The following is a 27,401-nucleotide window of genomic DNA, read 5'->3' on the forward strand; positions in this document are numbered from 1 at the left end:
AGACTTTAACACAAGGAAACCAGGAAACTAAATACTGGTCAACTAAGGAACACAGAAGCCAAAACCAAAGATAACCTCAAAGAATGACTTCAAATAACAAGTAAAATACAAACAGGAAATGTAATAATACATAACACCAAGAAAAAGAGAATACTACATTTCAAAGGCAAACAAACAACTGAATAAAAATCAAAAAGAATAAAGAATTAACTGAAAACTTTTTAGTGCTTTTAAAGACATCTTATCAGTTCCAAAACAGCCACTACATCAGAGAGGACTTTTTTTTTCCTTTGTCGATATGTAATTGATATTAAATGTGTTATTGCAGGGTCCACCTGGGCCTAGAGGAGGACCCGGGGTTCCAGGGCCTCCTGGCCCTCCTGGCCCACCAGGGCGTGTGGTAAGAACCTGATCCAACACTGGTTTTATTATCATGGGAGACTTTATTATTTCATACATTTCCTATGTTATATACATACATGGTACAACAGCACACATGGGGTTGTTTACCAATCAAGGTTGGTGGTTCGATCCCTGGTACTTCCAGTCTTAGTTCTTAGCGATGCTAACAGCACACATTGTAAGTAGCCCTTTCCTTGTGGACGAATCTCGTCCTGAGCTCAGATCTCTGTATGAAATCACGAGCATGTGATGCATGCACCAGTCTCTTTTCACACATTCAAATCTGGAACTTAGATTTCTGTGAACGTCTAACCCCCTGTGGCTGTTTTAGATGTCACTCTGCTGTGTTTTAGGGACCGCCCGGTGCCAGCAATGAGGGAAGTGGGGAAGCTGTGAGTGTTTTACTGTCTTATATGCTGCCAAATGTTTCCTGGATGCATGGCAATTGGAGTGGTGACAGTGAATTTGTTACCAGAATGAGTCATGTTATAAAGAAGCTGGTAACAGCCACGCTTGTTGAGTATCTGACTGGCTGTGTATGTTTATAGTGTCCTGCTGCCTGCCCTGCTGGACCCCAGGGGCTGCCTGGGCTACCAGGGATGAAGGTGAGGAATGTTAATGAAGCATGTTCAGTGATTCAGCTAATTAAAAGCCAAACCAGACATTTAAATTAGTATTCTCGTCAGACTGGGAGAGGTTTTTACATTTTAAGGTTATCATGGGACTGCAAAAAATCTTCATTTATATCCAATCTAATATCATTCTGCGAGGCATAGCTTTAGACTTAAAGTTTATTTAATAGGCTGTGAAGCTCAACAACTCATCATCCTTAACAAAGATGGAATGACTAACATCAATGCATCGATAAGTGTCAGCAAGAATGAACTGTAGAAACTCAGACTCTGACGATCAGGCCAGGACAAAGAGACTGTATATAAAAGATGGATTCAGATCTCTGGATGTCACTATTGTGACACCACTCACTGATTTCTTGACATTAGCATGACATTAGCCAAATGTTATTTTTTCTGAGCCATATGTCACCATATTTTGACAAGAGAGTGGCGTGCTAGTTTGTCAGCTAACATTATCAACCGTGTTTACCAAACGAACCACAGATATACATAACCATAATTAGGGCTGCATGCCACATTAATAACATAATGGAAATCCACACGATAAAGTTGAAGCAGAAAGTTATTGGATAAGCAGACGATTTTATTTAAACCATTTTATTTGTCAAATAATTGCACTGAAACTGCTCCAAAAGGCACCAACAGCAAAAATAAGGGCTCCTGTTCAGTCACTCATTTTAGTGAAGGTGTGGCTTTGCAGCTATTAGCTGCATATGATTCAGAAAATAATCTGTAAACATTCTGTAGAGCCCACAACAGCTTTTGTACCGTGCTGTAAAAATGCTTTTAAATACTGTTTAGTTGTTCATTTTAACAAAGGAGCTGATGGGGATCGACTGTATTAGAGATACTCTACATGGACAAAAGTTCTGGGACACCAAGGTGCTGTGGCCCAAGACTTTTGTCCATATAGTGTAGTCCATTGAATGTAGGCAAGAGTTCTACCTGGATAACCCTAGCTAGCTTGTTAACCCTTGCTATTGCCCCACTGTCACAAACAGACATGACAGCATGTCTGTCAGCTGGCAGGTTAGAGATAATTTAACATCCAGAGTGATCAGGGCGTGTGTGATAACACTGTAGATGTTACAGCAAACATGGGCATTGATAAATACTTATAGTATATATAAATACTATATATATACAGATGGATAGATGGATAGATAGATAGATAGATTAATGATGTGATTGTTACCTTTAGGGACACAAAGGTCTGGATGGTGAGCCTGGAAAGGACGGCGTTCCTGGAGACAAGGTACGTGCAGAGTGAAAACCAGACAGAGCATACAGTACATGCAGTAGTTACCTTGTAGCAATGAGCTATGCTTCTCTACCAACAGGATACCAAGAACCATTTGTACATATGCTACAATCCACCCTCACAAAATGTGATGTTAATGTGTTTACACTTGCGGTTTTCCACAGGGGGAACCAGGAAAGCAGGGTCCTCAAGGACCACCAGGTCGCATGGGAGATGATGTAGGGAAGCTTCTCCCTTGGTTACATTGTATTAATATTAATGAAATTATGTCTCCCTAAAGATATAAAGTGATAAATATCTACAAAAAAACTGTCTTTTGTCCTTATAGGGACAAAGAGGACCCATCGGAATCCCTGGAACCCCGGGAGAGAAGGGAGACAGAGTACGTTTAACAGTGATGACACAGACATTTGGACCTTTGTACATTTAAATGAAAGCTAACTCTTCTCCATTCTCAGGGCCCACCTGGCTTCAACGGTGTCCCAGGACCCACTGGTCCTCCTGGAGCTCCTGTAAGCAGCCTTAGTTTGATCAGCTCCACGGCCTCTGCTCTTCTGGCATTTGCTCTAGCGAAAAAGGGCAGGATGTACTTTAACCTGTAACTAACTTTCTCTCAGGGTGTGGAGGGAATGCGTGGACGTCCGGGTTTGCCGGGGCCTAAAGGCGAAGACGTGAGTCCTGCTCTCCACCTAATATGATTTATATAACAAATCATGTTTCGAAAAGCGTTTAAAAAATGTGATTTAATCTTGTTTAGGGAGCCATGGGCGCTCAGGGATCACAGGGTCCTCCAGGGGAAAAGGGAGATACTGTAAGTAAACGGGAAGAGATAAAGTTGTGGTGGAAGAAAATGGGTGAATGGTGAGACATTTATTTTTAGCACAGCATTGCTTAATATATAGTGTTTTACAGGGAGAGCCTGGCAATAATGGCTTAGATGGAAGTCCTGGAGTTGATGGCGCCAAGGTAACTATTATCCCCTGTGATCTTTTTACTAATAGAAGTGCATCGTGCTACACTAAAACTCAATAATTGTCTGGGAGACATGGAAAGATTGAATTGGATGGGCCTGGTTCTAAAATATACAAGACAGAAATACATCAAATCTACAAGCTAATGGTGACACGTGGCCAAGAAAGGCTGACTCAACCAAAAATCTAAGAGTATATAACTATTCAGTTAATTAATTAAGAAATAATAATAATAATAATGGATTGGATTTCATATAGCGCTTTTCAAGGCACCCAAAGCACTTTACAATGCCACTATTCATTCACTCTCACATTCACACACTGGTGGAGGCAAGCTACTGTTGTAACCACAGCTGCCCTGGAGCAGACTGACAGAGGCGAGGCTGCCATATCGCGCCATCGCCCCCTCTGGGCAACACCAGTAGGCAGTAGGTGAAGTGTCTTGCCCAGGGACACAACGACCAGGACAGAGAGCCCAGGGATCGAACCGGCGACCTTCCGGTTGCAGATACGCTTCCCAACCCCCTGAGCCACGGTCGAAAGAAGGAAACACAGCAAATATTATTACTGCATACTGCTTTTAATGTTTGTTTTGTTTTTTTATCAGGCTTGAAATGTCCATTCTGCCATATGAAACACTGGAAATAGCAACGTCATATTATATAACTGTGATAGCACAATAAAATATAGTCTACAGCAGCGGTTTCAGACCTTTTTTGCGCCACGGACCGGTTTATGTCCGACAATATTTTCACGGACCGGCCTTTAAGGTGTCGCGGATAAGCGACACCTTAAAGGCCGGTCATACAACATACATACATACAACAAAATAAAACCAGTGCCGATACCAAAGAAGGATTTATTCATAACACACGTGAAAAGACCCAGAGAAACCGAGTTAACGATAAAAATGACAAAAAAATAGCGATAAAAACCCTGAAAACCATTGTGAATGAATTGGGGACCGCTAGTCTACAACATATGGTTTGACCCCCCCAACATTTACCAAATTATTCTGCTGAATGCATCATGTGTGTAGTATGGCGTCCATTGGACTTTTGGCTGACGCCATGTTGGTTTCTTTGGAAACACCGTTGAACACACATTCAACAAAAGTAAACTTTTATACTGCATATAAGTCTGTGCACACTTAAACTATGCATCTCCTCAACAGGGAGAGCCCGGCACTCCTGGAGCTGTTGGTGTCAGGGGGATTGTGGGTATTCCAGTAAGTCAAACTTAATTTTTGTACATTCTGTTAAACCTACAATTGAATTATATCCTCTGTAGTTACAATTTCCAGGAGTTAGCGTTTCATTGCAAAGCTAGTGACGCCGGTAAATTAAAGGAGGATGAGCTTCTCTCTGAAGTCACAAAGCTGGTCAGCTAAATAAAACATTAAAGTCAAACAACCTGCAGGAAAGGCAAGGGCACACCTACTGTTGCCTGTAAGGCTGTGAGATGAGAGGATACAGATGTGACTTGAATGGTAAATGTGAATTCACAAACAGCACAGTAGATAAAAGGACAGTGTTTTTAATATAGGCTGTGTGACTTATTTCCAGTGTGCTATTTTTTACCTACAGATTTTTCTTACTACTGTTTCTCAAACAGTTATAAGTGTTATACGGTGATTTCTTATTCATGTTAAGTAACATTTTATGCTACTTCACTGCTTTGCTAATTCACTGACCCCATTTCCTGTTAATGTTAATTATTGCTTCTCACAGAAGCAGACGTGAGGCAATGACACAAACATTTTCAGTTTGTTTTCATGACATGTTTTTGTTCCTAGGGGCTGCCAGGGAAGCCGGGAGTAGCTGGAACCCCCGGTGAAAAGGTAATTGGAATCATCATCCATTTAATGAGGCATGTCTTTATATCACATCCCTAATGTTATTGCAGCTGACAGCTTCAGTAGAACCCTCTCTTTGAGCTTTGAGCTGACTTATTCAGTGCAATTCCTGCTGTGGATTTAGGGCAGCACTGGTGCAGAGGGACCTGTCGGACCAGCTGGACTTCCTGGAAAAACTGTGAGATTACCCTACCCACAGAACTCTATCCATGAGCCTCTAATTTTACAGATCTTTTTCATCTGTTATGTTGGTTCTGCAAGTGATATTCACACTCATTCAAACTGATTTGGATATTTTTCCCATATAGGGTGAGCCTGGAAAAGATGGAGCAGATGGAAAACCTGGAGATAAAGGAGCAACTGTAAGTTGACATTTTTTCCCCATCGCTTCATGATTTTTATATTTAAATTCCTTGTTAAAGACAAGTTACACTTTTAGACTTTTAGACTTTTCGGGTACGTTAGTACCAGAAAGTTCATGTGCAAACTGAAGTTGAGGTTTTGCTACTTCTTGATGTACAGGGTCAAACAGGAAAACAAGGACCAGTTGGGCCTGCAGGTCCGCCAGGAATCCAGGTGAGATACACTGATGCACTACCTGTCCATCCATCCATCTGCTCCCAGCTGGGCATTCCCAGAAAACGTCCAAAGAGAAACACACAGGAGCCATCCTGACTATTTGTCTAAACCACTTTAGCTGGCTTCAGCCAAGGTGAAGGCGCAGTAGCTCTACTCTGAACTCCATCGATATGTGTGAGCTCCTCACTCTATCACTAAGGCGGAGTAAACCTGTTTTAGCTGCTTGACTGGCCTGATGACCTCAGTGTTGTCTCAGTGTTCAATTTCTATGATCCAGAAGCGAGTTTGTTTGTCCCAGGCACGGCTTTACAGCTTTATAGAAGAACAGAAACTTTGATGACATCTCTGGAAATTCAGTTCAATTCAATTTTATTGATATAGCACCAAATCACAACAACAGTCACCCCAAGGTGCTTTATATTGTAAGGTAGACCCTACAATAATACATAGAGAGAAAAACCCAACAATCACATGAACCCCTATGAGCAAGCACTTTGGCAACAGTGGGAAGGAAGAACTCCCTTTTAACAGGAAGAAACCTCCAGCAAGACCAGGCTCATGGAGGGGCGGGGCCATCTGCTGTGACTGGTTGGGGAGAGAGAAGAAAGACAGGATAAAAGACATGCTGTGGAAGAGAACAGAGATTAATAACGTATGTATGTATGATTCAGTGCAGAGAGGTCTATTACCTATAGTGAGAAAGTTGACTGAGGAATCCCCCAGCAGCCTAAATGGAGATGTGTCTGTAAGAGCTAATTATGAAGAGTAAATTTCTGCAAAATTCACAGTTGACAGGCGAATCAGGGCGTTAAAATGATAAAGAAAATCTGTGCTGCATGATGCTCAGATAACCTAAAATGACTGTTCCCAAGAGAAGTTAGGGGTGGTAAAATAAAGCTACTTCAGCTGTCTCAACCCTGTTGCTCTGAACACACAGACATAAATATATTTGTTGTATTTTCAGGGTGAGAAAGGAGCTAAAGGTAACCCCGGTGACAAAGGAATGAAGGGCCATACAGGCCACAAAGGTGATCTGGTGAGAGAAATTTCATTCTTTACCAAAGCTTAGAAATCTTCTAATAAGAGTTTAGTGAAGAGCATAATGTGTTGTTTAGGGACCCGTTGGACCAGTAGGACCAAAAGGAAGTCAGGTGAGAAATATTGTAATTTCCAGTTTATCTGCAAATGAACTTTAACAGCTCGTCCAGTAATTTGACTTTTTTGCTCAATCTGTTTTAAAACAGGGGGACAAAGGAATGCAAGGAGATCCTGGGATAAAGGGAGACCAGGTTTTCACTCATATGCTTAATTAAATGCATCAAAAAATGTATTTTCTGTTGCTGGATTTGAGAGATATTGATTTATTTTTATGCGTGTGTCTCAGGGCCCTCCTGGTGTTCATGGAATCAGAGGAGAGGTATGCAGGAAAGTGTTACATGACATCTAACATTGCAAGGTTGGATTGTATATGCAAACAAACAGTTTAGAGCATTTGAATAGGTACTACAATCAATTCCCACCTTAGCATATGGTATACAAAGCTTATAGAAAGTTATTGAAGCTATTAGAACACTGAAGGAATCACGTAGTTGTGTATTGTTCTGGCACACAAGCTATCTTAGCTGATATGGGCAATATCCCACTGCTGACACATACAGCCTTGGTTCATAATGATTTGTTTTCACCATTAGCGTGGGGAGAAGGGCCAAAGAGGAATTACAGGAGCCGATGGCAGACCAGGCCAGCCAGGACACGAGGGTTTGACGGGTCCAATGGGAGCTCGAGGGCTGGAGGGAGAGCCGGGCCTTCCCGGAGCACCAGGCCCGAGAGGTCTACCTGTAAGTGACACATTTAACCAGTATAGGAAATGCATCCACTTTAGCCACATGCTAGCAAACCACATCACTACTTTTAGCAGACATGCTAGTGGTTCTAGAGATGGCAGCACCTCATCCACCAGTTTGCTTTGGAATAATCTCAGCAATTATTTCTCCCTAAATGAAACTGACAGAAACAGTGCAAATGCAACTGTTGGCTGCATCAACCCTCAGTCACTTTGCAGTAATAATATTTGTGATTTCACAGGGGCCAAAAGTGAGTGACGAGAAGCTTCGGGAAATGTGTTCAGCTGTTGTTGAAGGTGCCGTTTGTTCACCCTAATAAAACCTCACATTGAACCCAGTGAAGGGCTGAGCAGTGAAATATTAAAACCTATTTGTTGCAATTCATTTAGAGCAATTAGCTGAATTTATGAAAGAACTCTCAAAGAAGCCAGCAGCCATTGGTGCCCCTGGTACTCCTGGACCTGCAGGTCCTCCTGGACTCCCTGGACCAGCTGGAGCCGCAGGAGCAGCAGGAGCTCCAGGGCCAATGGGTCCCAAAGGCCCTCCAGGCTACTTTGGACTTCCAGGCGCACCAGGACAAAAAGGTCAGTATGGCATTTCAAATGTTTTCACCTCTAGTAAAAACTGAGCCTCGGTTTTTAGCATGCTTTACATACAGCTGTAAGTGGGTTGTTCATTATGTATGCGTTTCACCCACACCATGACAGATAAGCTGCGAGGCTGTGATAGCCTTTTGCTTCTCCTCTATTTTCTTGGAGACCTTCCAATCCTAGAGTGGCTGTAGTGGAAAAAATTAAATTAATCCTTTAGAGAAAACAATGCTGTCAGCTCTGGCAGTATGCCTTTGTCTTCACACTGCCAAAGCAAACGCTGAAAGAAGTTATGCAGAGAGCTCTGAGGATGGAAGAGAGTCACTGATGCATAACATTATACAATCAATGATGCACTAAACAGGGCGGAATCAGAGTGGAGTCATTAAGTTTCCTAATTACGTGCCTATAACTGTGCCTCTCCATTTCATCTCAGCATTAATGTGCATGTCCCTGATGTGTTCGGCTCCTGTGCAGGTGATGCCGGGGAGAGGGGAGACAAGGGGAGCAGGGGAGAGGATGGTGTGGGAATCAAAGGAAGCCAAGGCGCACCAGGTGCACCAGGTAAGGATTCTTGTTATAATTAGAGCAGAACACTGGTGACAGTAAACAGGGGGTCCATGAAATGTCAAACTGAACTAAAAACTGACTTTAATTTTTAATTCTCATTAAAAGTGCAGTTTTTGTAGCACGTTAGAGAGATAACCCTCACATGTAAACATAAATATATATACTTTTCTGTCTAAAAGTCATTGAACTTGCTCAAATGCAGGCTTTATCTCACAGCAGGTCAATTTATTTGTCAGATAATTCCATTTAAAATGCTCCACAAATCACCAACAGAAAATACCACAGTGTAGCGACCACTGTAGAGCTCAGCTGTGGGGCTCTGGAAGTAAAGATTCCATAGGGATTTTGATTATTAGCCATTATTTTATAGCCGTCCAAAGCTGTTGTATTACTTGAACTGATAGTAGAAGCATAATTTGATATCAACCTTGTTTTTGAAAAATGCATTGTGAAATGTCATAGAAAAAATAGTTACTTTATTTTAAAAAAAAAAAAACCCTCAATAAAGCTTTGACAGCTCGCTATTCATCACTGATCAAGGACAACAGTAGCAACACCAGATTTCTTTTCAGTACCAGAACCAGACCGACAAAGAGTCAGGGCTCTGTTGGGCCAACTATTCTTTTAATTCATTCATTTCTTCACAAATAAATTTTTAAGCAGTAATGAAAATGTTACTGTTATTCACAGCCTTTCGTCTGAGTACAGCAACTTTAATATGTTTTCATCTGATAACAGGTCACAGGTTGTACTGCCGGCTTTTAAAGTGGTGATAATTAAAGCACTACTTACAAAGCCCAACTTCAGATGTAAAGATCCCAGCGCTTACCTACTAGTTTGGCATCCCTGGCACTGGAAAGAACAGCGAGCCCGGTTCTTGTAAAAGGAAGTTTTTCCAAGTGGAAGCTGATAGGGCGTTTCTGATTGTTGTTCCAGTGTAAGGTCTTTACCTTACAGCATAAAGCACCTCGAGGCAACTGATTTTTGTCAGTTTTGTGAACTTTTGTGAAATTGAAATTGAAGTGAAAAGAGCTACTCTACCCAAAAACAGACATCTCTGCAACATCTCTTTTTGGTGGCAGTCGCAGTTACCATGGAAACCAGAAAATGTCAGGTCGCTTAGACTAAACTTCAGAAACTGCAAGAACAGCTAATACAGCGAGTTACAGAGCGCTGTACTTACTGAGAGCTAGGCCATACTTTACCACATACACAATTACAAATACTAAACACTGTTATAATTCAACACCACAATAATGAAAAGGATAGCATTTAAGAAGGTTAGAAGACATTGCTCTGGAAACTGGGATTTGCAGTGGATTATGGGATGAGTAGTTCCTTCACCATTAAAAGTAATTGTTTACACAATCTTATACCTTTTCTTTGTTTCATTTTATTATTATTTTTATCCAGGGAGGAGCAGCCATCTGCCATGACAAAAAGAGAGACAAAGTTAATCATATGTAGCGTGTACTACGAAGGGACAGGGATTAGCCACTCTCAAAGTAGCAAATGTAGGTTTTTTAGGGTCATACTAAGACAGGATGTTTCTAATTGTACCAACATTTATGCCACTGAAAGACACAACGTACCTAGAGACTTGTTTAATGTGTCCGCATTAAAGAACGAGTGAGTTTCATATACCAGCTGAGCCAGATCAGCTGATTGCCAGATTTAGTGTAAAACCTGAAAACACGACCTGGTGTAACAAATGTCGATAATGCTGTTTCTTTTGCTTGCCTGTTAGCCCGTCATCTTATTTTTTTAAACTGGAAAGGTCCCAGTTCACCCCTTCCATGCTAGATATCTGAGGGAGGTTATGTTCCATTTGAAATTAGAGAAGGTGAAATATACTTTAAAAGGAATAAAGGATGATTTCTGTAAGATATGGATCACATATGGATCACGTGTGTGTGGCTGTTTTAGTAGGTTGTTAATGTGCACTCACATTTTGACTTGTCTTAGTGTTGTGTCATTCATATTCAGATATTGACCGCTTTATTCTTGCTAGAATTAAATGAACAGATTGTTAGGGTTAAGAAAGGGGAAGGTTCTACATTATACTGTTCTATGTGGTGATGAGATTATGTGATTAGTACTGTGTAATATTATAAAATGTAACAAAAGAAAAGTTTAAAAAAAAGAAGGTATAACATAGTTGTATCTGAATATCAAAACTGGACGTCATCCACACCTTTATGTCTGCAGCTTAACTAAATCATTTGTGTCGTCTGCTTTCATAGATAAATATACCTGGATGTCATCTGCATAGCAGTGGTTATTTAGCTAGTGCCTGTATAAACTGCCAAAGAATAGCATGCGAGACATGAAAAGTATTGTTCCTGGTGCAGAAGCCACTATGTCTGACTTTTGCAGACATGGTTTCTTTAAAAAATTCAATTTTTCATTTTATGTTGACATAATATTTAACATGTTTTTGTTTCCTCAGGTGCACCTGGCGCCCCCGGCATCGGAAAGGATGGTAGAAACGGAGAGCGTGGTGAGACAGGTAGTCCTGGTATCCCTGGACCTGTTGGTCCAAGGGGGCTCCCAGGATCACCTGGCTTTTGTGACCCATCAACCTGTATAGGCAGGCATCCTCCACTTTATATGGTTGGTGGGAAGAAATCCACTGGCTACAAAAACCCATGAAACACCCCAAGCTCACTGAAACACTCCAGATCTCATCCTGCCAGTGACCACATTCCAGGACTTGTCAAAGCATGGTGATCTTTGGAAGTCTCCATCTGAACCACGGAACGAAGAGACGCACAGGGAAACAGAAGTGAGGCACAATTGGAGATTACTGTACAGATGTTAACTAACCGAGCTTAACCCAACATTCAAAAACTGCTGTTACTGATCACGGAACAACTTCAGACTGATGGCAGGCCCAGGGCACACAAGCTGAGCCCCCACCACAGTCATTCAATATCAATTCTGCTCTTTTAGCTAATATTAAAGTCTATTATGTGACCCATATTGAAGCGATCATGAGCCAATCTTATAGTGAAGCTAGGTTTTACAAAAAAAACCAAAAACCTGATACTAACATCAGACATGAGCTGACATCTTCAATCTGCTATTTAATTTAGGATCATGCATTTGTTCCCCTCTTTTTGTCAAATCGATGATCTTGTTTAAATGCTGCAATAAAGTGTTGTGTTTTGAAAGTGCGCCATCATGAAATTCCACAGCCTCTCTACAGTAAAACGCTTTTTTGTCCAGAAAAAAAAACCAAGTCCCTGGGTTATTATGGATATAATGTTGATTCAGCAAGGCATTTCACAGTTGCCTGGTTACAAAGGAAAGTCAACACCATCCTCACCTCTGTCTGCACAACACAAATACTCTCACAGATCAAATATGTAAGCGGTTAGGAAGGAGTCGGCATAGGAGCCATTCCAAGGACATCCCTTTCATCTAACAGATGTTATCGTGGCTCGGAGACATCGCGTTTATAGATGTGTACTGTAAGTGAATGGATGCTCAAGGTTCATGAAGCTTGATATAGGAGAAGAGTGCAGCATGATTTCTATAATCAGGTTTAGACATAGAACATGATGGATGTCTCCGTCTTGATTATCACGCATTAGTGACAGAGCAGAGCTGGAGCTCTTGAATAAATAACATAAACATTTTCATTGTAAAGAGATTCAATACAGTATATTCAATGAAACAGAATTGGTCCGCTTGTATTTCAGCATTATGTAAAAGAGTACGAGTACTGGCTTTTCAAATTACAAGGCAAAAGTCCGAGTTATAAAATGAATCTGTTCCAGTCTTTATTATACAGTACAGTACAGGTGTTGTTCCAATACTTACAATATGCTACTACTTTAAAATACCTTAGCACCAATTTATCAGGAAAATTTGGGAAAGGGTTAATAAAATGCAGTTAATTCATTACAACATGATTCTATTTGATCAAATCCTGATTAATTTAGCAGTATAACAGTACAAGTTAAAGCCTTTATGCATTACAAATACAATCCCTCACCAAGTCTCTGATGCAACGTCTGCTGATGTAACTGTAACAACCATTTACAAAACCACCAGACAGGTTTGTTGCAATTTACAAATTGTTCAGTGGCAAATATGAGATAGTGAACATATGGAAATGGTAGAAAGTGCAGGTCACATAGAGCCGTGTTGATTCTGGACAAAATGTATGTTTTTGAATTGCGTCAAATTGCATCAAATCACAACTCTGAAGAATGGAGCTGTCGTGTACTGAAACTACAAGAGCTGCTCTGAAGGCACTGGTGGAGTAAAAGCCGAGACAGAAATAAGGAACAGGGTTAGCTTAGCATTTCTAAGGTAGCTATTTAGTCTACAGGTTTGAATGACTCATTTTGGGTATTAATGCAAGCTAAATGCAAGCTAGCTGAATACCTAATCCTACCAGAGCCATGAACTAATGAACAAAATAAGTCATTTTTAATTAGTTCAATGTTGCAGACATATGCAACAGCTACGGTAACATGTCAGACTTCTGGATTGAAGGATCCACAATCATGCCAGGGTTTAAACACCTGCACCAATCAAAATGAAGATTGCTTCCACATCTGAAAGTGAAGCCAGTGTGGAAGTGTCTTATACATGGATTCTTTGTAATAGTCAGCATATGGCTGCAAAAAGGTCCAGCTGTATAGAAGTCTATGAGAAAATGACCTTACTGCTCACTTCATGACCTCATTAAAGACGTTGATAATGAGTGTGCAGTCTCCATCTCTAGTTTACAGCCTTCAGCACACATGACATATATATTGTAATTTGCCTTATAGTAAAAAACCAGGATAAAGCAGAGTGTGCCTTAAGGAATTGCCTACCCTGTTACTGAGAAGACACTGCTATATGATCGCACATCATATCCAGTTTCTAAAAGGCTTTGCAAACTTTGCATCATCATGGCTAAAATCTACAGTTTGCATCTACAGGCCTGTGCTAGATGGTTCATCCAATCATCTGCAAGAACGATTCAAGAACGATTCCATTTTCGTGCAAGTTTTCCCCACAAACACACGAAGCTTTGTCAACAATGTGTTGTCTCTGTGGCCAGCTCCACTGGCTGCTTGCTAGCTTTCAAGGCTAGGAACGCCCCTCTGGCAGGAATACATTTTGCGAAGCTGTGTTGGATTGCTTGTGGAGTAAACATTTTTCTATTTGCAATATGACAATGATGTTTTTCCATTTTCCAAAACTGACAGACTAACTTTAACTCAACTGTTTATGAAAACGGCCTCTAGAACAGCCTCAGAAGTATTGGTCAAACTGAAAATCCCATCCAGCTTCACCAACACATTTAAAACCTAAGTGCTGTCAAAGCTCCGGCTTCACTCTCTTCATAAATGATCTTGTGTTATGTAACCTGAGAAAGAGATAATGACAAAGTATAATCAGCCATTAGATCATACTGTAAGATCTGTCAAGCATCACATTCAGATGCTTTTATTCGTCTTTATTTGAAGGAGTTTCTTTGTTCTTTTAAAGTGAACATTATTTTTAATTGGCTCTAGATAACCAAGGTGTCTGATGTTGGGAGAAACTCTAATTGGTCCATGAGGGACATAAGACAAAGGGATTGTTCAAACTGTTACCACAACGGTCCGATCATCAAGATGCAAGAGATCAGCTCTCCAATTTCAGGTTCCAGGGTACAAACAAGAAAAGCAGTGTGTGTTTTAGAGCAGGTCAGAGCTACAGGCACTTAATAAGCATCACCGAGACAGAGAGGAAGTGACAGGTTTAGGGAAAGCGGAGTGAAATAGGCCGCTTTTCAAGAAAGGTGAACAAAGGCTGCAATTATACCACCTCCTCAAAGCTGTTTGCTGCTCAGGTCTATGTGTAGCTCAGAGAGAGAGTGAAACATGAAAGCACAAATCTAACAGCGACACTGCTTGCTGTCTCATCTTCTGGAACAAATCATTACATGGCATATATTCATGGTCAAAAGAGCAAACTTAAATGAAGTCCTTAAAAAAACACAAAAAAAAATAAAACAGATATCCACCCTTAAATGTCACATGCACAAATACAAACAAGACTTCTGGAATGAAATCCTTCAAATCTCACCAAAGCTTGAAATGACATTGCAGAGATGCTAATTTGTGGGCTGTGACAGAGAGGTCATTTCTGCCGCCTTCAGTTTATTCCCAGAATAAAATCTTGTTTCCTACCTGTCTAAATAAACCAAGCAAACTGCACTACTTTAAGGGCGCATTTCTCTAAAAGGCATTTTATTTTTCTGTGTTGTTTTTGCATCCCTGTGTCACGACAAACAAATGTGATATAACAACATACATGCTGCTGTGGATGAAATGCAAATGTTTCATCACTCGAACCGATTAAAGCTCCTCCAACACAAAAACCACTGCTGCTGTTTGCCTCTCACCGTCTGCCACCGCTTTCTCCCAATCAATGACCGGAAAAGTGATACTGAGTAATTACTGCGACTGTGTCAGTCACTGACTTAGTGAGCAGTGAATGACACGTGCTGCCTGATGCTAACTTGTGAAGGGCGGCTGATGCAGAACGGTGTGAGGCAAGCAGCGAAGCGCCTGACTGAGATGATTACTGATGAAACAATATAAAATCGAATAGCAGGATCTTTACTCCTGATGTTCGGGGCCGTGCCATCCATGTTATCTCCCTATATATTTACAGGAAGCATGCAAGTGAGGGGAAAAAAACTGTAGCTGCCCTCTTTATCCCATAATAGATCAGAAAGAAACTCCCACGTTGCTTAATCCCCATCCATCCCGAGCGTCGTACCAAAATCAAAACATAGAATCTGACCGGCAGCACCTGTGGCTTCAGCCCTCTGTACTGAGGTGACTTTAACAAAAAAACAAAAAAAAGTTCTTGATTCTTGATTAAGTTCATAAATACAGCTGGTCTCCCAACTCTGCTTGGCTCTTCTTCTTTAAGTCCCCTTCACATTTTTGGTGTGGGGCCGTTGTGCCAGGCTGGCATAGTAGGCACACTGGGTTGGGTCGCACTGGCCAGTAGGGCCCGGAGGTCCAGGCTGACCATGGGGGCCGGGGTTTCCTGGCTCTCCTTGGGCTCCGGCTTGTCCCGGGCTTCCGTCTTTGCCGTAACCAGGCATGCCTGCTGGGCCTGGAACCGGAAGAAGAGCATTAAGGAAACTTATTAGAACTGGACCAGCTCTTCTAAGAGTCAGCGTATGTAAAATCCTTACCTATGGGTCCAGCAGGACCTGGCTCTCCTCTTTCACCAATCCCAGGGTCTCCCTTCTCTCCCGTTGCTCCTTTCTCACCTGACACATGCGCAGGAACAGAAACAGAATGAATAACGTTAATCAGTTTTAAGGCGAGGATGTGCTTCTCTCCTGCATTAAAGCAGCTCAATTCATCACAGATTCTCATACATTTACATATTTTTTCAGTTTCAGTCGTTAGATGTCTAAACCAGCGTGAAATATGGTCACAGGCTGCTGCTGTGTGAAGTAGGTAGGGTGCTGCAGTCAACATCATGTCCTCATTATACTGCATCATCAAAGGGGTGAAAATGAAGCAAATCAAAGAGGAGGGGACTCCTGTCAGAATAAACTACTAAAACTATTCGAGTTACGACTGGAAACGTTTAAGGACGACAAACTAGAACAGACATTTATCACAGTTTCCAGACATTGCAAAGACTAAAGAATAACTTCATTAAACAAGATCATAAACACCTCCAACTGGTTGCAGCAGATGGCCCCGCCCCTCCCTGAGCCTGGTTCTACAGGAGGATTCTTCCTGTTAAAAGGGAGTTTTTCCTTCCCACTGTTGCTAAGTTTTTGCTCATAGCAGGTCGTCTGATTGTTGGGGTTTTCTCTACCCTACGAAAGTACTTTGAGGCAACTGTTCTCTTGATTTGTTGCTATATAAATGTAATTGAATTGGTTCCTGTTTAGTTTTTATAAAGTTGTGGATGCATGTCATGTTAGCTGTACAGTTTTAGTGTTAGTTTGGAGTTCTCTGTCTTTATTTAGCTTATTTAGCTGGTTCCTTTGGTTTGCTGGTTTTGACGTTTACTTCTGTGCAGAGTTTCAGTATCGATAGTGAGTTTCCAGATGTGCAAGCTTCAAATTCCATTTGGCACTAATGCACCCCCGGTACCATGACGGATGGAGTCTTTTGAACGGAGCACTGATAAGAAGTCGTATGATCACTCTCCTCTTTACGATGTGACATCTGTGTTATTAATCTCCGTCTCTCTTCCACAGCATGTCTTTTATCATGTCTTCCTTCTCTCGCCCCAACCAGTCGCAGCAGATAGCTGCTCCTCCCTGAGCCTGGTTCAGCCGGAGGTTTCTTCCTGTTAAAACGTAGTTTTTCCTTCCCACTGTCGCCAAAGTGCTTGCTCAGCAGGGTCATATTCTGACTCTGATTCTGACATGATTGTTGGGTTTCTCTCTGTATGTAGCACCTTGAGGCGACTGTTGTTGTGATTTGGTGCTGTATAAATACAATTGAATTGAATTGTTTTCCAAAAAAGAATATAAAATTTCAATTTGTGTGACCACGGCTTTCTACCGACTCACATATAATCTAAGTCTAAACCTGTGTTTGAATTCTGTTCTGATATTTCTTCTTTGCTCTCAGACTGAAATCCCACCCGAGCTGTCTTGCGCACATTTACCTTTAGTTTAATGAAACTCTGTTATTTCACACTCTGCATTTTGCCGACTTTCTTTCCTGGCTTCAAATAAGCTGAACTTTATTAATACAGTAGCTCTTCTCCAGTCTTACTGTCCAAAACATTTAAGGCCCTCACAGATTCATATAGTGCTTTTAAAACTAAACTACTCCAGTGCTTTTCCTCCTACACTCTCAGCACTGCTTTGTCTGCAGCAGCTGGGTTACTTTCAAGTCTGTAATGTGTATTTAACTCTTTTTCCCCTATTATTACTGATTAAAGACTTTGTAAACATCAGCTGCTTGTTTCCAGCACACTTTTCCATATTCATGATTGGTCAGATGATTTTGCTGCTTTCATCATTCATGTAAAAGTGCAGCGTTACAAGTTGGTCACCAGTTTCATGCGACCGCTCTTCCTGATTGTAATTGTGAATCCAGCTAACGGAACGATACGCTGGGCTCGCTGAACTCGCTTCATCGTACAGGACGCTGCTCCCAGATTTAAATTTATGGATATGTTGGTTTGACAACTAAACCAAAAGCTGCTTTGAAGAACCAAAAGAGCTGATCCAGCTGCGTTTATTCTCTTTACAACTTCTTTCAGCTCCCACAGGATTAAACAGCATACTGACTCTACATTACAGCCAGTCTGCTAGTTTATGACAGTACTGCATCGGCTATGGAATCACTTCAATTACCTCAGTAGATAAAAAAAATCCACTCAGGCTTGTGTACCATTAATTTTAAACAGGATGCACGCAGTGATTCAGGCATTTAGCATCTACAAACCCGTCAGTTTCTTTCTTTTTTCTCTTTCCTTTCCTTTCTTCAGTAAATCGAGCCTTCTCTCAGGAGACATTTTGACATGTCACAGCAGAGTGAACGCAGGCAGAATTGATCAGATTAACTATGTCCTGTTTACTCCGTCACAGGCAGGAAAGAAGGCCAGCTGAGTACCGGGATACTAGCCCGTGTAAAAGGAGCAGGGTCACAATTCACGTTACACCTGTGGTTACCTGATAATGTCATGTTGAAACAGCTGCTGTGAAGACAGCATGCAGAAGTTTTGTCTCAGGAAGCCCTAAGACAAAAGTTTAAAGGAGCAGCTGGTGTGAGGCGCACAAACGCAGTCAGGACGACATCTGCTCTTCAGTTTCAAGCAGAACTCAACCACCACTGTTTCACTCTCTCTCGCTCTCTGACATGAAATCTCTCTGGACCGTATCAGTGACTTAACAAGGACAAAAAAGGATTTTTAAAAAATCCCACACTACATAATCCATCCATTTCTCACTTTAAGTTTTTATTTCATTCCCATTTGTTCTGTTATCTTGTCCTAGTTTAGCCCCATGCAGGAGTTTATGACTTCTTTCTCCTCTGAAAACCACACTGAAAGAAGCTCTACAGAGAAGAATGTAGAAACACAGTGTAACAGTCACAACTGTGTGGTGTCTCTTTAAGACAACCCAAGTTAATGTTTTGTGATGTCACAAGTATACATCACTGCCCTCTGTGTGGGAGAAACGTGCTTGCACATGGACGTATGGACTGAGATGGACCTCATATTGTTACCTTCCTAACTCAAAGTAACATTACAGGTTGTATGAACACTGCTCGCTTCATGTATGACAAGACTGCAACCGTTCAACCGGGCCTTGTAAGGTTGGTGAAGAGTGTGTTTATTAAAGGACAAGCACTGGAAATCTCAGTACTAGTGTCATCGTTTTTGACTGCAGCCTCCTCTCAACCACTGAATACAACCCACGTTACAGCAGGTCTAACTCTGTGTACCTCTGTACCAAAAGAATTATTATCTGACATTCTAAATACCTACATATTACTAATAACTGTTTTAAACTATACATCTCCACCTCCTCTTCTTCATCTACCTCACCAGCTGGCTAAACACCTGCCAGGATACAACAGAGTAGAATAGAAACATCCTTTATTGTCCCTCATTGGGGAAATTGGAGTGTTCCAAAACTGTACAGTTATTAAGTTATTAAAAGTGATTAAAAACAGAAAATAGAAAAAATGTGCAAATAACAGCAGTGATATAAACAACTAGAATATAAACATCGTATTGCTTTTGTTGGGAGCAGTGATGGTTAAAAAGTCTAACAGCTGCTGGGAGGAAACCTGCACCAATGCTGCTTTGTGCACCCAGGATGCAGCAGTCTGTCGCTGAACGAGCTGCAGTTCTGCAACAGCTTCATGCATGGGGTGGGAGACAGTGTCCAAGAGTGATGTTAATCTGGTTATAAGCTAACATTATGCCAGCTAACTCACACTTTCACACCATATCAGAGTTTATTCACCAAGCGTCTGTCAACTGTAGATCCACTTCAAAGAAAGCTTCAGTAACTCGTGCTAGCAGCAGCAAATCAGCCGTGCTTTGACAGACATTTTCTACAACGCCTCAACAGCTCACCTCAGCGTCATGTCATCAGATAGAAGTGAGCTTCACTGACTCATCGACTCATATTTCACAAGGTTTGACAGACGCCTCCAAAGTAAATAGTTGTGGAAACTCCAAACCTGGGATTGAGAGGTAAACAGCGATCTAACAGCCTACGCTCGCTCGATAAACTCCAGTGTTTGAGTTCGTTTGGGGATAAAAACATAAAATATCCAGATTTGATCAGTTTTGATTAAAATGTGTTAATATATAGTATGCACAAAAATGTTTTATACACAAGCAGTAGTAGAAACTGAGACGAAACGTAAGGTGGCCAGCCACTATGTGCTACAGTAGGTGTTAACAAACATTATACCGTGCACTCACAACTGGAAGCTCCGTCCATCTTTTATATAAAGTCTCTGGTTGATACACATTTTGTGTGTGGTCTGACAAGTTAGACAGGAAATACTAAAACTAGTGTTTAGAGTCATTTGTTCAGGGATGTATTTGGAATGCTAATATGCTAAAATTTTAATACTACTTCAGTATTATAGAAGCGCTTTATTTTGAAATGTAAAAATATGCCTCTCGCTAACTTTAAAGATGTTATGGAATTTATCACAATGTTGAGAACCACAATACTTTGGGGTTTATTTTGGGTTCTTTTCAGTGTTTGTTTTGGAAACAACTAAACAACAATGATCAGATGATCACAAGTAAACTAATAGCAGCAGAATTAATATCTTAGTAAACACACACACAGAACCAAAAACATTTCTCTGAGTTTTGTCCTACCCTTAGGGCCCATGGGTCCCCGGGGTCCTTCTCCTCCATTCTGTCCGGGCATCCCAGGTTCTCCAGGGGGCCCAGGGCGTCCAGGGCTGCCATCTTTACCCGGAAGGCCAGGAGGTCCGGGGCGGCCCGCTGTGCTTTTCACATGTGCTGGCTGCATCTGAGCCATGAGATAAGCTAATTTGGCTGGAAGCAGAAAGAAAAGTTAGTGTAATATATCTAACAAGGTTATTCTCACTGAACCCAAATGAACAAATATCTCAAAGGGTACCAGAAGAACGCCTCACCATCCAGCTGTTTTGCCAGCTCCTCCTGGATGAGCCGCCTCATCTGTTCCAGTGACACTGACTCTCCCTGGAGAAGCAGAGATGCTAATGAAAAATTCTGTTATTAATGTCTCTATCTAACTCATCTGATGGTGCTGTGCATGCTGCAGTAGGGCCGATATTGTTTCAGAGTCTATTTCAGTTGGGTTTATGACTCACCCTGGGCCCTGGAAGGCCAGGGTTTCCTGAAGGTCCCTGTGGCCCCGGGGCTCCGATTTCTCCTGGTGGTCCTGACATGCCCATCATCCCTGTGTGGCCCTTCCTGCCAGGGGGACCAGGGTTTCCCGGCATACCTGGCTCTCCTGACTGCCCTTTATCTCCCTTTGTACCTGGATCTCCCTGGAACAGATGTCACTATGTTTGTAAATGTTTGGCCTCGAAGCACATGATCCCAAAGTAACCAGCAAGGCAGCTGGGCAAAAGTTAGTGTTTTCTAAGATGGTTGATGATGACATTATATGTGAAGTGTGCATATTTAAAAAAACCAAAATACCCAAAACTAATTCAGATTTGTCTGATCTCTTTGTTAAGATCACTTCTTCACACAACTCAGTGCTGTTTTAGTGTAGCTGTTACTTTTAGATTCTGACCACTTACATTGTATACTCACTTACTCACAAACTGAATCAATTTTGAGTCCAAGGCGCATCAAAAGCAAGACAAAATAATAAAACACACCATAAGAGCTCTAATGCCATTTCACACGTCATTGGTTGTTTTGATCTAACAGCATGTAGCCCTATGTGTCATGACACCTGCATTTTTTTATAAAATAGTGCAGACACCACGCCTCCATCGTCTTATCGCACACTTTAACACACTCCAATGTTCTTGCTGTCTGTGTCAGATTTGTTTTAGAGTGTGGCACCATGTTAGCATCAGTGAAGGCTGAGAGATGTTAATGTGCCCACATAGAGCCCATAGAAAATTTGCCCTTACAGAGCCCTGTATGGCTTTTCTATGGGCAACCTCACTGTAGACTGCCCACAGAAAACTGTGGTGGAGTAAAATGTTGGCAAGGTTTGTATGGGACAGTCACCAGGTGAGCCAATAGGGGCTGTCTATTTCTTTATTTTAAGTTTCTTTAAAGGATTTTTGGGGGAAACGTATAAATTCATTTTTAGCATTTTTGTGCAGTTGGGTAAAATAATATCTGGTTGACTCAAAATCCTGTGGCACGTCAGTAACTGTCACACGCTGCTATAATGTGTAAGCGTGTATGTCAAACGTCAGCAAAATTGGTTTCCACTCCTAGCGCTGCTCACCTTCTCTCCTCTGATACCACGATCACCAGCTCTGCCCGGCACACCCTGCAAAATACCACAGACAAGTAAATGTTAGTGTGGATATAAAGAAGATGATACGTCATCAGTTCTCTTTCGGAAAGTCTTACCTGTTTTCCTTCTGGGCCAATTGGACCTGGTGGACCCTGGAAATCAAAATAAAAGTTATTATAACCAACAGCTGCTCATATTTGCGAGCTGCGATTCATCTTTACATCAAAACATGAATATATAAATAAATAATCTTGCACTCACCGCGGGGCCTTTAGGTCCACTGAAGCCTGGTAATCCTGGATTGCCCGGCTCGCCCTTGTCTCCCCTAAGACCCTGTAGGACAGCAGAGACATGTTTGTCACATGGCACACTGCAGACCAGCAGGGTTGCATCATTACTGCAGATTTAGCTGCATTTCCTGCTCAGCATGCAGCAGAGCTCTGGATGAAATTTTCATAAATATTGTGGCTTGAAAACATTAAAATTCATATTTTGTAACCAGCGCGTGGGTTCAAAGACAAGCTGGTTAATGCATCCACAGAGTGGAGAAATGTATTAATGCCCATTTTATCGACGCTTTCTTTAAAAAAATCCTGTATTTTAAATCTTTGATGTGCTTCTCTATCACCTCTGCTCCTCTCCACTCACTGCACCCCTTCCTTTTCTTTGCGTGGTAAATCTGACATCTGATACCATTTTGGTCAATATCTGACCCTTCCTCTGAACATCTCCTTCACCATCCACTGAAATCACTCTCCATCTCCTTCTGTAACCTTGCTGCATTCTGCTTGCTGCCCTCTTCCCTCCCCCAGGCTGCTCCTGTTGATCTGCTTCCTCTGCTGACTGATATCATCGACTCCTCTGATAACTTGCTGCATATTGTCTGCCCTCCAGTTAGCAACATTTAGTCCACCTCCAAAGATACCATCCTTCAGCCCACAGGCCGGTGCACAGGTCCTTCTATGCCTTTCCACAGCTTATTAACATTCTTGTTGCACATGATACCAACACATAAGCTGATTTGATTTCAGCACGAATCATTAAACAAACGCTCTGCATATTTCAGCCTCTTCCTCAATACTCTGACATTACCAACTCTACATTTAGCTGTGACATTTCCAATAATGTGACACTGCTTTACAATAAACAGTTTGTTTCAGGATTTATTTACCCTCAAATAAAGGTTTATTTATCATACTAATGATATAGCATTTAAAAATGTCACTGCTGCGAGGTGTTTTATATCAATCATGATGATTTACTATTACACCTGATATTAAGGAGTAATTTAACACCGGTGTTTCACCTCTGACCACACTCAGCATGGTTTCTCCTATTTGTGCTCTCAGGTCCTACTAAGTGTATTTAAAACCCACGAATAAAAAAGGGCAGTGTACTTCTATGTGAAACATGACTTACAAAGCTGGTTTAGAGTTAGAGGCATGGTCTCTGTGCTTTTGCTGATGGTTGTCTATTGGGCTTCACATCAGCTAATTTGACTCAATGAACTCTGAAACATCTTTGTGCTGTTGGTGCCTTTTGGGGAACTTCCCTTCTGTTTTGTACAGACTGTTTGTAGTATTTTATTTGTCTGCGCTTTAGGACTTATTAGTGGCTCCGTGTGTCTGCAGCCTATAACCTGTAGAGGTTCAGTGCACAGAGGTTAACAGAGGTTATCAGCTAACACCAGCTTGCTAGTGTTTGTGCATAACTTTGGTGGCTGGGTTTCGCTTTTGGGAATAGATTGCGCATTGAACCTCTGTGTAACTACTTTCAGTCACAAGGAGTTTGATTAGGTTTGGCACACGGAGGTTTGATCTGACTCGGATTGACGGCCGTCACTCGCAGACAAATTGGTGGTTACTAACAATAATAGTCACAGCAACTAACTGAGTTGTTGCAGACTGGTCCCCATCTTCTAAGCAGCCACATCGAAGGTGACTTACACACAGTTGCATTAACTTTGGTTGTAGTGCAGTCTCCAACATCTGCTCTCCCTAGTGTTACTGTAGCAACAAGGGCAGATGCTGGCATCATTTCTACATACAGGGCTTCTCTTACAAAGCAAGAAATATTGTTCATATTATGGCAATAAAACCATCACCAAGAAGCTAATAGGTGACATCATGATGGCTGCATCTATCTCCAGTAACACTGGGGTCCTTTTTAACCAGGATATATCCTTCAGTGCACATATCAAACAAATATGTAGGACTGCTTTCTTCCATTTGTGCAACATCTCTAAAATTAGAAACATCCTGTCTGAGTGATGCTGGAAAACTAGTTCATGTATTCATTACTTCTAAGATGGAATATTGTAATTCATTATTATCAGCTCACCCTAAGAGCTCTCTGAAAGGCTTCAGTTGATGCAAAATGCTGCAGCGAGAGTATTGACAGGGACTAGAAAGAGAGAGCATGTTTCTCCCATACTGGCTTCTCTTCATTGGCTCCCTGTTAAATTAAAATTAAAGACTTCTCCTCACGTGTAAGGCCTGAATAATCAGGCTCCATCTTATCTTAAAGACCCTTATAGTACCATATCACCCTAACAGAGCACTTGGCTCTTAGACTCCTGTGTTACTTCTGGTTCCTAGAGTATTTAAGAGCAGAACTGGAGGTGGAGTGGAACGGTTCCACAGAGGACGGGCCTGAAAGCTGAAGGCTCTCCCTCTCACAGAGCCAGCTCCCAAACTGTCACTACCGAGCACTTATCTGCACAATCTCATACGCACACACACACACACACACACACACACACACACACACACACACACACACACACTTTCATACACCAAGTTACTTTTTGCACAACGCTCAGTCTTTTGTACATTTCTATTGCACTGTCTTGTGTCTGTATCATTCTGTTCTATGTAGTGTTGCACTGTTTTGTTTTGGCTTTTTGCTATTTTTGCACATTGCACTTTATGCAGTCCTGTGTTGGTTGTCTGTTATATGTCATTTGTAGCACCACGGTCGTGTTATTTCATTTCACTGTGTACTGTACCACTGCACATGTTTGGAATGACAGTACAGCCACTTGACTTGACTTCAGGAGACAGACACTGTCTCTACTTTTAAGATTAAGCTTAAAATTTTCATTTTGATTAAACAACTAATAAAGGTTATTTAGTTACACTGTGACAAGCCTAGACTGAGTCTCTGCTGCAGCTGAGCCTGGAAACACAGTTCAGGAAAATATGCAAAGGGATTTTCATTTAACTCTGATATCCACTTGGTAAGATGCTTAACCCTCACAGCAGCTTCAATTGAACTCTGAATGTAGATTCTGATTACAGACAATTATGTTCGAAGCAGTTTAGAAAGGGATCATTTAATGGCCAGTTTGAACAGGACTGATAATTACAGCAAATGAAACCTGAAACCTGCACATTTCAATATTGTTTCCTGACAGACTGGAAAAGTAAATGTGAACCAATTCTTTAACCGATAGCTTTCTCACTGCTGCTTTTCCCCAAATCCTCACACACTCACATTTTCACTGTAAAATCATCCCCTAAGGAAACCTTGTAGGACAGAGTTGTTTTCCCCCTGATACCAGGCACTCTGTGCAAAACCTTCCAATAACCTTGGTTGCATTCTGCATCATCAGACAATTCAGACCTTTTGTCACCAGAGACTCAGCTTAGGCATGTCTCTGTGGGTGCACGTCAAAACACAATTACTAGATGAGTCTTCTAGAAAATGACGATCACCTGATTCACTTGGCTGTGAGGGTTTTTTTTTCTCCAACTAGCAGCAACCCGGCCAACTCCCTACCTCACTCAGGGGAAAGTGATGTTCCCTCCCCAGTCAGAGCAACATTTTCTCCTATGTTCCATCACAATCTGACAGCTCATTTCTTCAAAAAGTCTCCTCTTGCCTTCAGTTTCATGTACGGGAACTGCCTGTTCTGCTATTACTGAAAATACTGCGCTTCAGCTCATTCATTCAGCGGGTGCTTGTCACAGAGTTTAATTAGAGATGTGTGCTTCTTATACCAAAGGTGAAAAATCAGGAGGGAAAGTAAAACTGAATGCAAAGATTTTGCAGAACAGGAAGAGGAAACTCACCGGTGTTCCAGGGAGACCTGATTTTCCTGACGGTCCTGGTTCACCCGGCTTGCCCTGGGATGCCAAGTTAAAAAAAACAAGAAGAAGAAAAAAAGATACAATGGAAAAAAACTGATGAGGAAGGGCAGTGAGAGAAACAGCTTGAGTGCCACTTTATGTCCCTATCTGTCAGCATGACACCGTGCTGTGTCTCTTCTCTGCATCAGACAGCCATGCCAGCGACTGAAAATGACTCACCGGCTCTCCTCTTGGGCCTAAAAGTCCTTCTGGCCCTGGAGGTCCCCGAGGACCCTGTAAGAAGAAAACATTAGTACCCTGCATTCAGATTGGTTGAATGACTCTTATCGTATCTTCAGGCCAAACTGGGAGCCAGATGCTAAATATTAGCATCAGTGCAAAACCCTCCTTTCTGGAGTGAGCGGCATCTTTGCATCACTACAGTAAACATGTGCTGACGGAAAGATGAAGACACTTATTTCTTTTACTGCCTTTATTATATAGTTATTATTATTATTATACAATTTACAGCTGTTTATACCAAATTTTTTTTTTTTAAAAGTTCTGATTGGTCCCCAACATGGCTAAAGCAGTTGATATCAGCGCAAGTGAGTAATCAAAGGTGAACAGCTATAAGGTGTCACTGGCTCCTCTATAACACACAGACATCACCAAATGCTGGATTTCGTTTTTTGAGATGCTCTCCCAGGCCTTTATTACAGCCACCTTCAGTTGTTGGCTATTTGTGGGTCTTTTTGCCTTTAGTTTGGTCTTCAGTAACTGAAAAACGTGCTTTGTTGGGTTGAGATCAGGTGACTGACTTTGAGAAGCTCTTGTGTTGCTTTAGCAGTACAGGTCAATACCCATGTACACTACAAAGCTTTGTAAAATTACTTTTGCAGCATTTGCCAGAATCTGAGCAGAGAGTGGAGCACAGTACTGAAATACAGTGTGGATACCACAGTATCTACTGCTCACAGAAATATTGTTGCCGTTTTCTTGCCTGTTGGACAAGTCGGCTGTTACAGGCCTCTGATTTATGCAGAGCGGTTTATAATAAAGCAGGCTCAGAATTCATTTAGAAAAAAGCTTCTTTTAGCATCCGCCTGCAGAGCCTGCGTTTGATGGAAAAACCACGCTGCATCGCCATGTTGTAGCCAAAGAACCGCAGGTGTAAACACCA

At 41.6% G+C, this 27,401-nt stretch overlaps 2 protein-coding genes across 5 annotated transcripts in view; one reads left to right on the forward strand and one right to left on the reverse strand.

Annotated features, from left to right (window-relative positions):
• The window catches only part of col9a1c (collagen, type IX, alpha 1c), a 36,174-nt gene extending 24,294 nt beyond the window's left edge, over positions 1-11,880 (forward strand). For both annotated transcript variants that reach the window (XM_005450741.3, XM_005450742.3), the window contains 24 exons: positions 329-400; positions 756-794; positions 951-1,007; positions 2,239-2,292; positions 2,463-2,516; positions 2,627-2,680; positions 2,757-2,810; positions 2,916-2,969; positions 3,056-3,109; positions 3,211-3,264; positions 4,444-4,497; positions 5,065-5,109; positions 5,249-5,302; positions 5,433-5,486; positions 5,647-5,700; positions 6,668-6,739; positions 6,819-6,854; positions 6,948-6,992; positions 7,088-7,120; positions 7,395-7,541; positions 7,789-7,843; positions 7,937-8,131; positions 8,615-8,701; positions 11,157-11,880. In XM_005450741.3, the coding sequence (XP_005450798.1) occupies positions 329-400; positions 756-794; positions 951-1,007; positions 2,239-2,292; positions 2,463-2,516; positions 2,627-2,680; positions 2,757-2,810; positions 2,916-2,969; positions 3,056-3,109; positions 3,211-3,264; positions 4,444-4,497; positions 5,065-5,109; positions 5,249-5,302; positions 5,433-5,486; positions 5,647-5,700; positions 6,668-6,739; positions 6,819-6,854; positions 6,948-6,992; positions 7,088-7,120; positions 7,395-7,541; positions 7,789-7,843; positions 7,937-8,131; positions 8,615-8,701; positions 11,157-11,359 (1,680 nt within the window). In that variant the 3' untranslated portion in view covers positions 11,360-11,880. The remainder of the gene's footprint in view (positions 1-328; positions 401-755; positions 795-950; positions 1,008-2,238; positions 2,293-2,462; positions 2,517-2,626; positions 2,681-2,756; positions 2,811-2,915; positions 2,970-3,055; positions 3,110-3,210; positions 3,265-4,443; positions 4,498-5,064; positions 5,110-5,248; positions 5,303-5,432; positions 5,487-5,646; positions 5,701-6,667; positions 6,740-6,818; positions 6,855-6,947; positions 6,993-7,087; positions 7,121-7,394; positions 7,542-7,788; positions 7,844-7,936; positions 8,132-8,614; positions 8,702-11,156) is intronic.
• A 2,621-nt stretch (positions 11,881-14,501) lies between these two features.
• col22a1 (collagen, type XXII, alpha 1) overlaps positions 14,502-27,401 on the reverse strand; it is a 65,817-nt gene continuing 52,917 nt past the window's right edge. For all 3 annotated transcript variants that reach the window (XM_019351034.2, XM_019351036.2, XM_019351035.2), the window contains 10 exons: positions 26,459-26,512; positions 26,222-26,275; positions 22,410-22,481; positions 22,265-22,300; positions 22,137-22,181; positions 21,031-21,210; positions 20,833-20,899; positions 20,549-20,731; positions 15,909-15,986; positions 14,502-15,826 (listed from right to left, as the gene is read on the reverse strand). In XM_019351034.2, the coding sequence (XP_019206579.1) occupies positions 15,633-15,826; positions 15,909-15,986; positions 20,549-20,731; positions 20,833-20,899; positions 21,031-21,210; positions 22,137-22,181; positions 22,265-22,300; positions 22,410-22,481; positions 26,222-26,275; positions 26,459-26,512 (963 nt within the window). In that variant the 3' untranslated portion in view covers positions 14,502-15,632. The remainder of the gene's footprint in view (positions 15,827-15,908; positions 15,987-20,548; positions 20,732-20,832; positions 20,900-21,030; positions 21,211-22,136; positions 22,182-22,264; positions 22,301-22,409; positions 22,482-26,221; positions 26,276-26,458; positions 26,513-27,401) is intronic.

Source organism: Oreochromis niloticus, linkage group LG22 (genome assembly GCF_001858045.2).
Source record: "Oreochromis niloticus isolate F11D_XX linkage group LG22, O_niloticus_UMD_NMBU, whole genome shotgun sequence".
Classification (NCBI taxonomy): Eukaryota; Metazoa; Chordata; class Actinopteri; order Cichliformes; family Cichlidae; genus Oreochromis; species Oreochromis niloticus.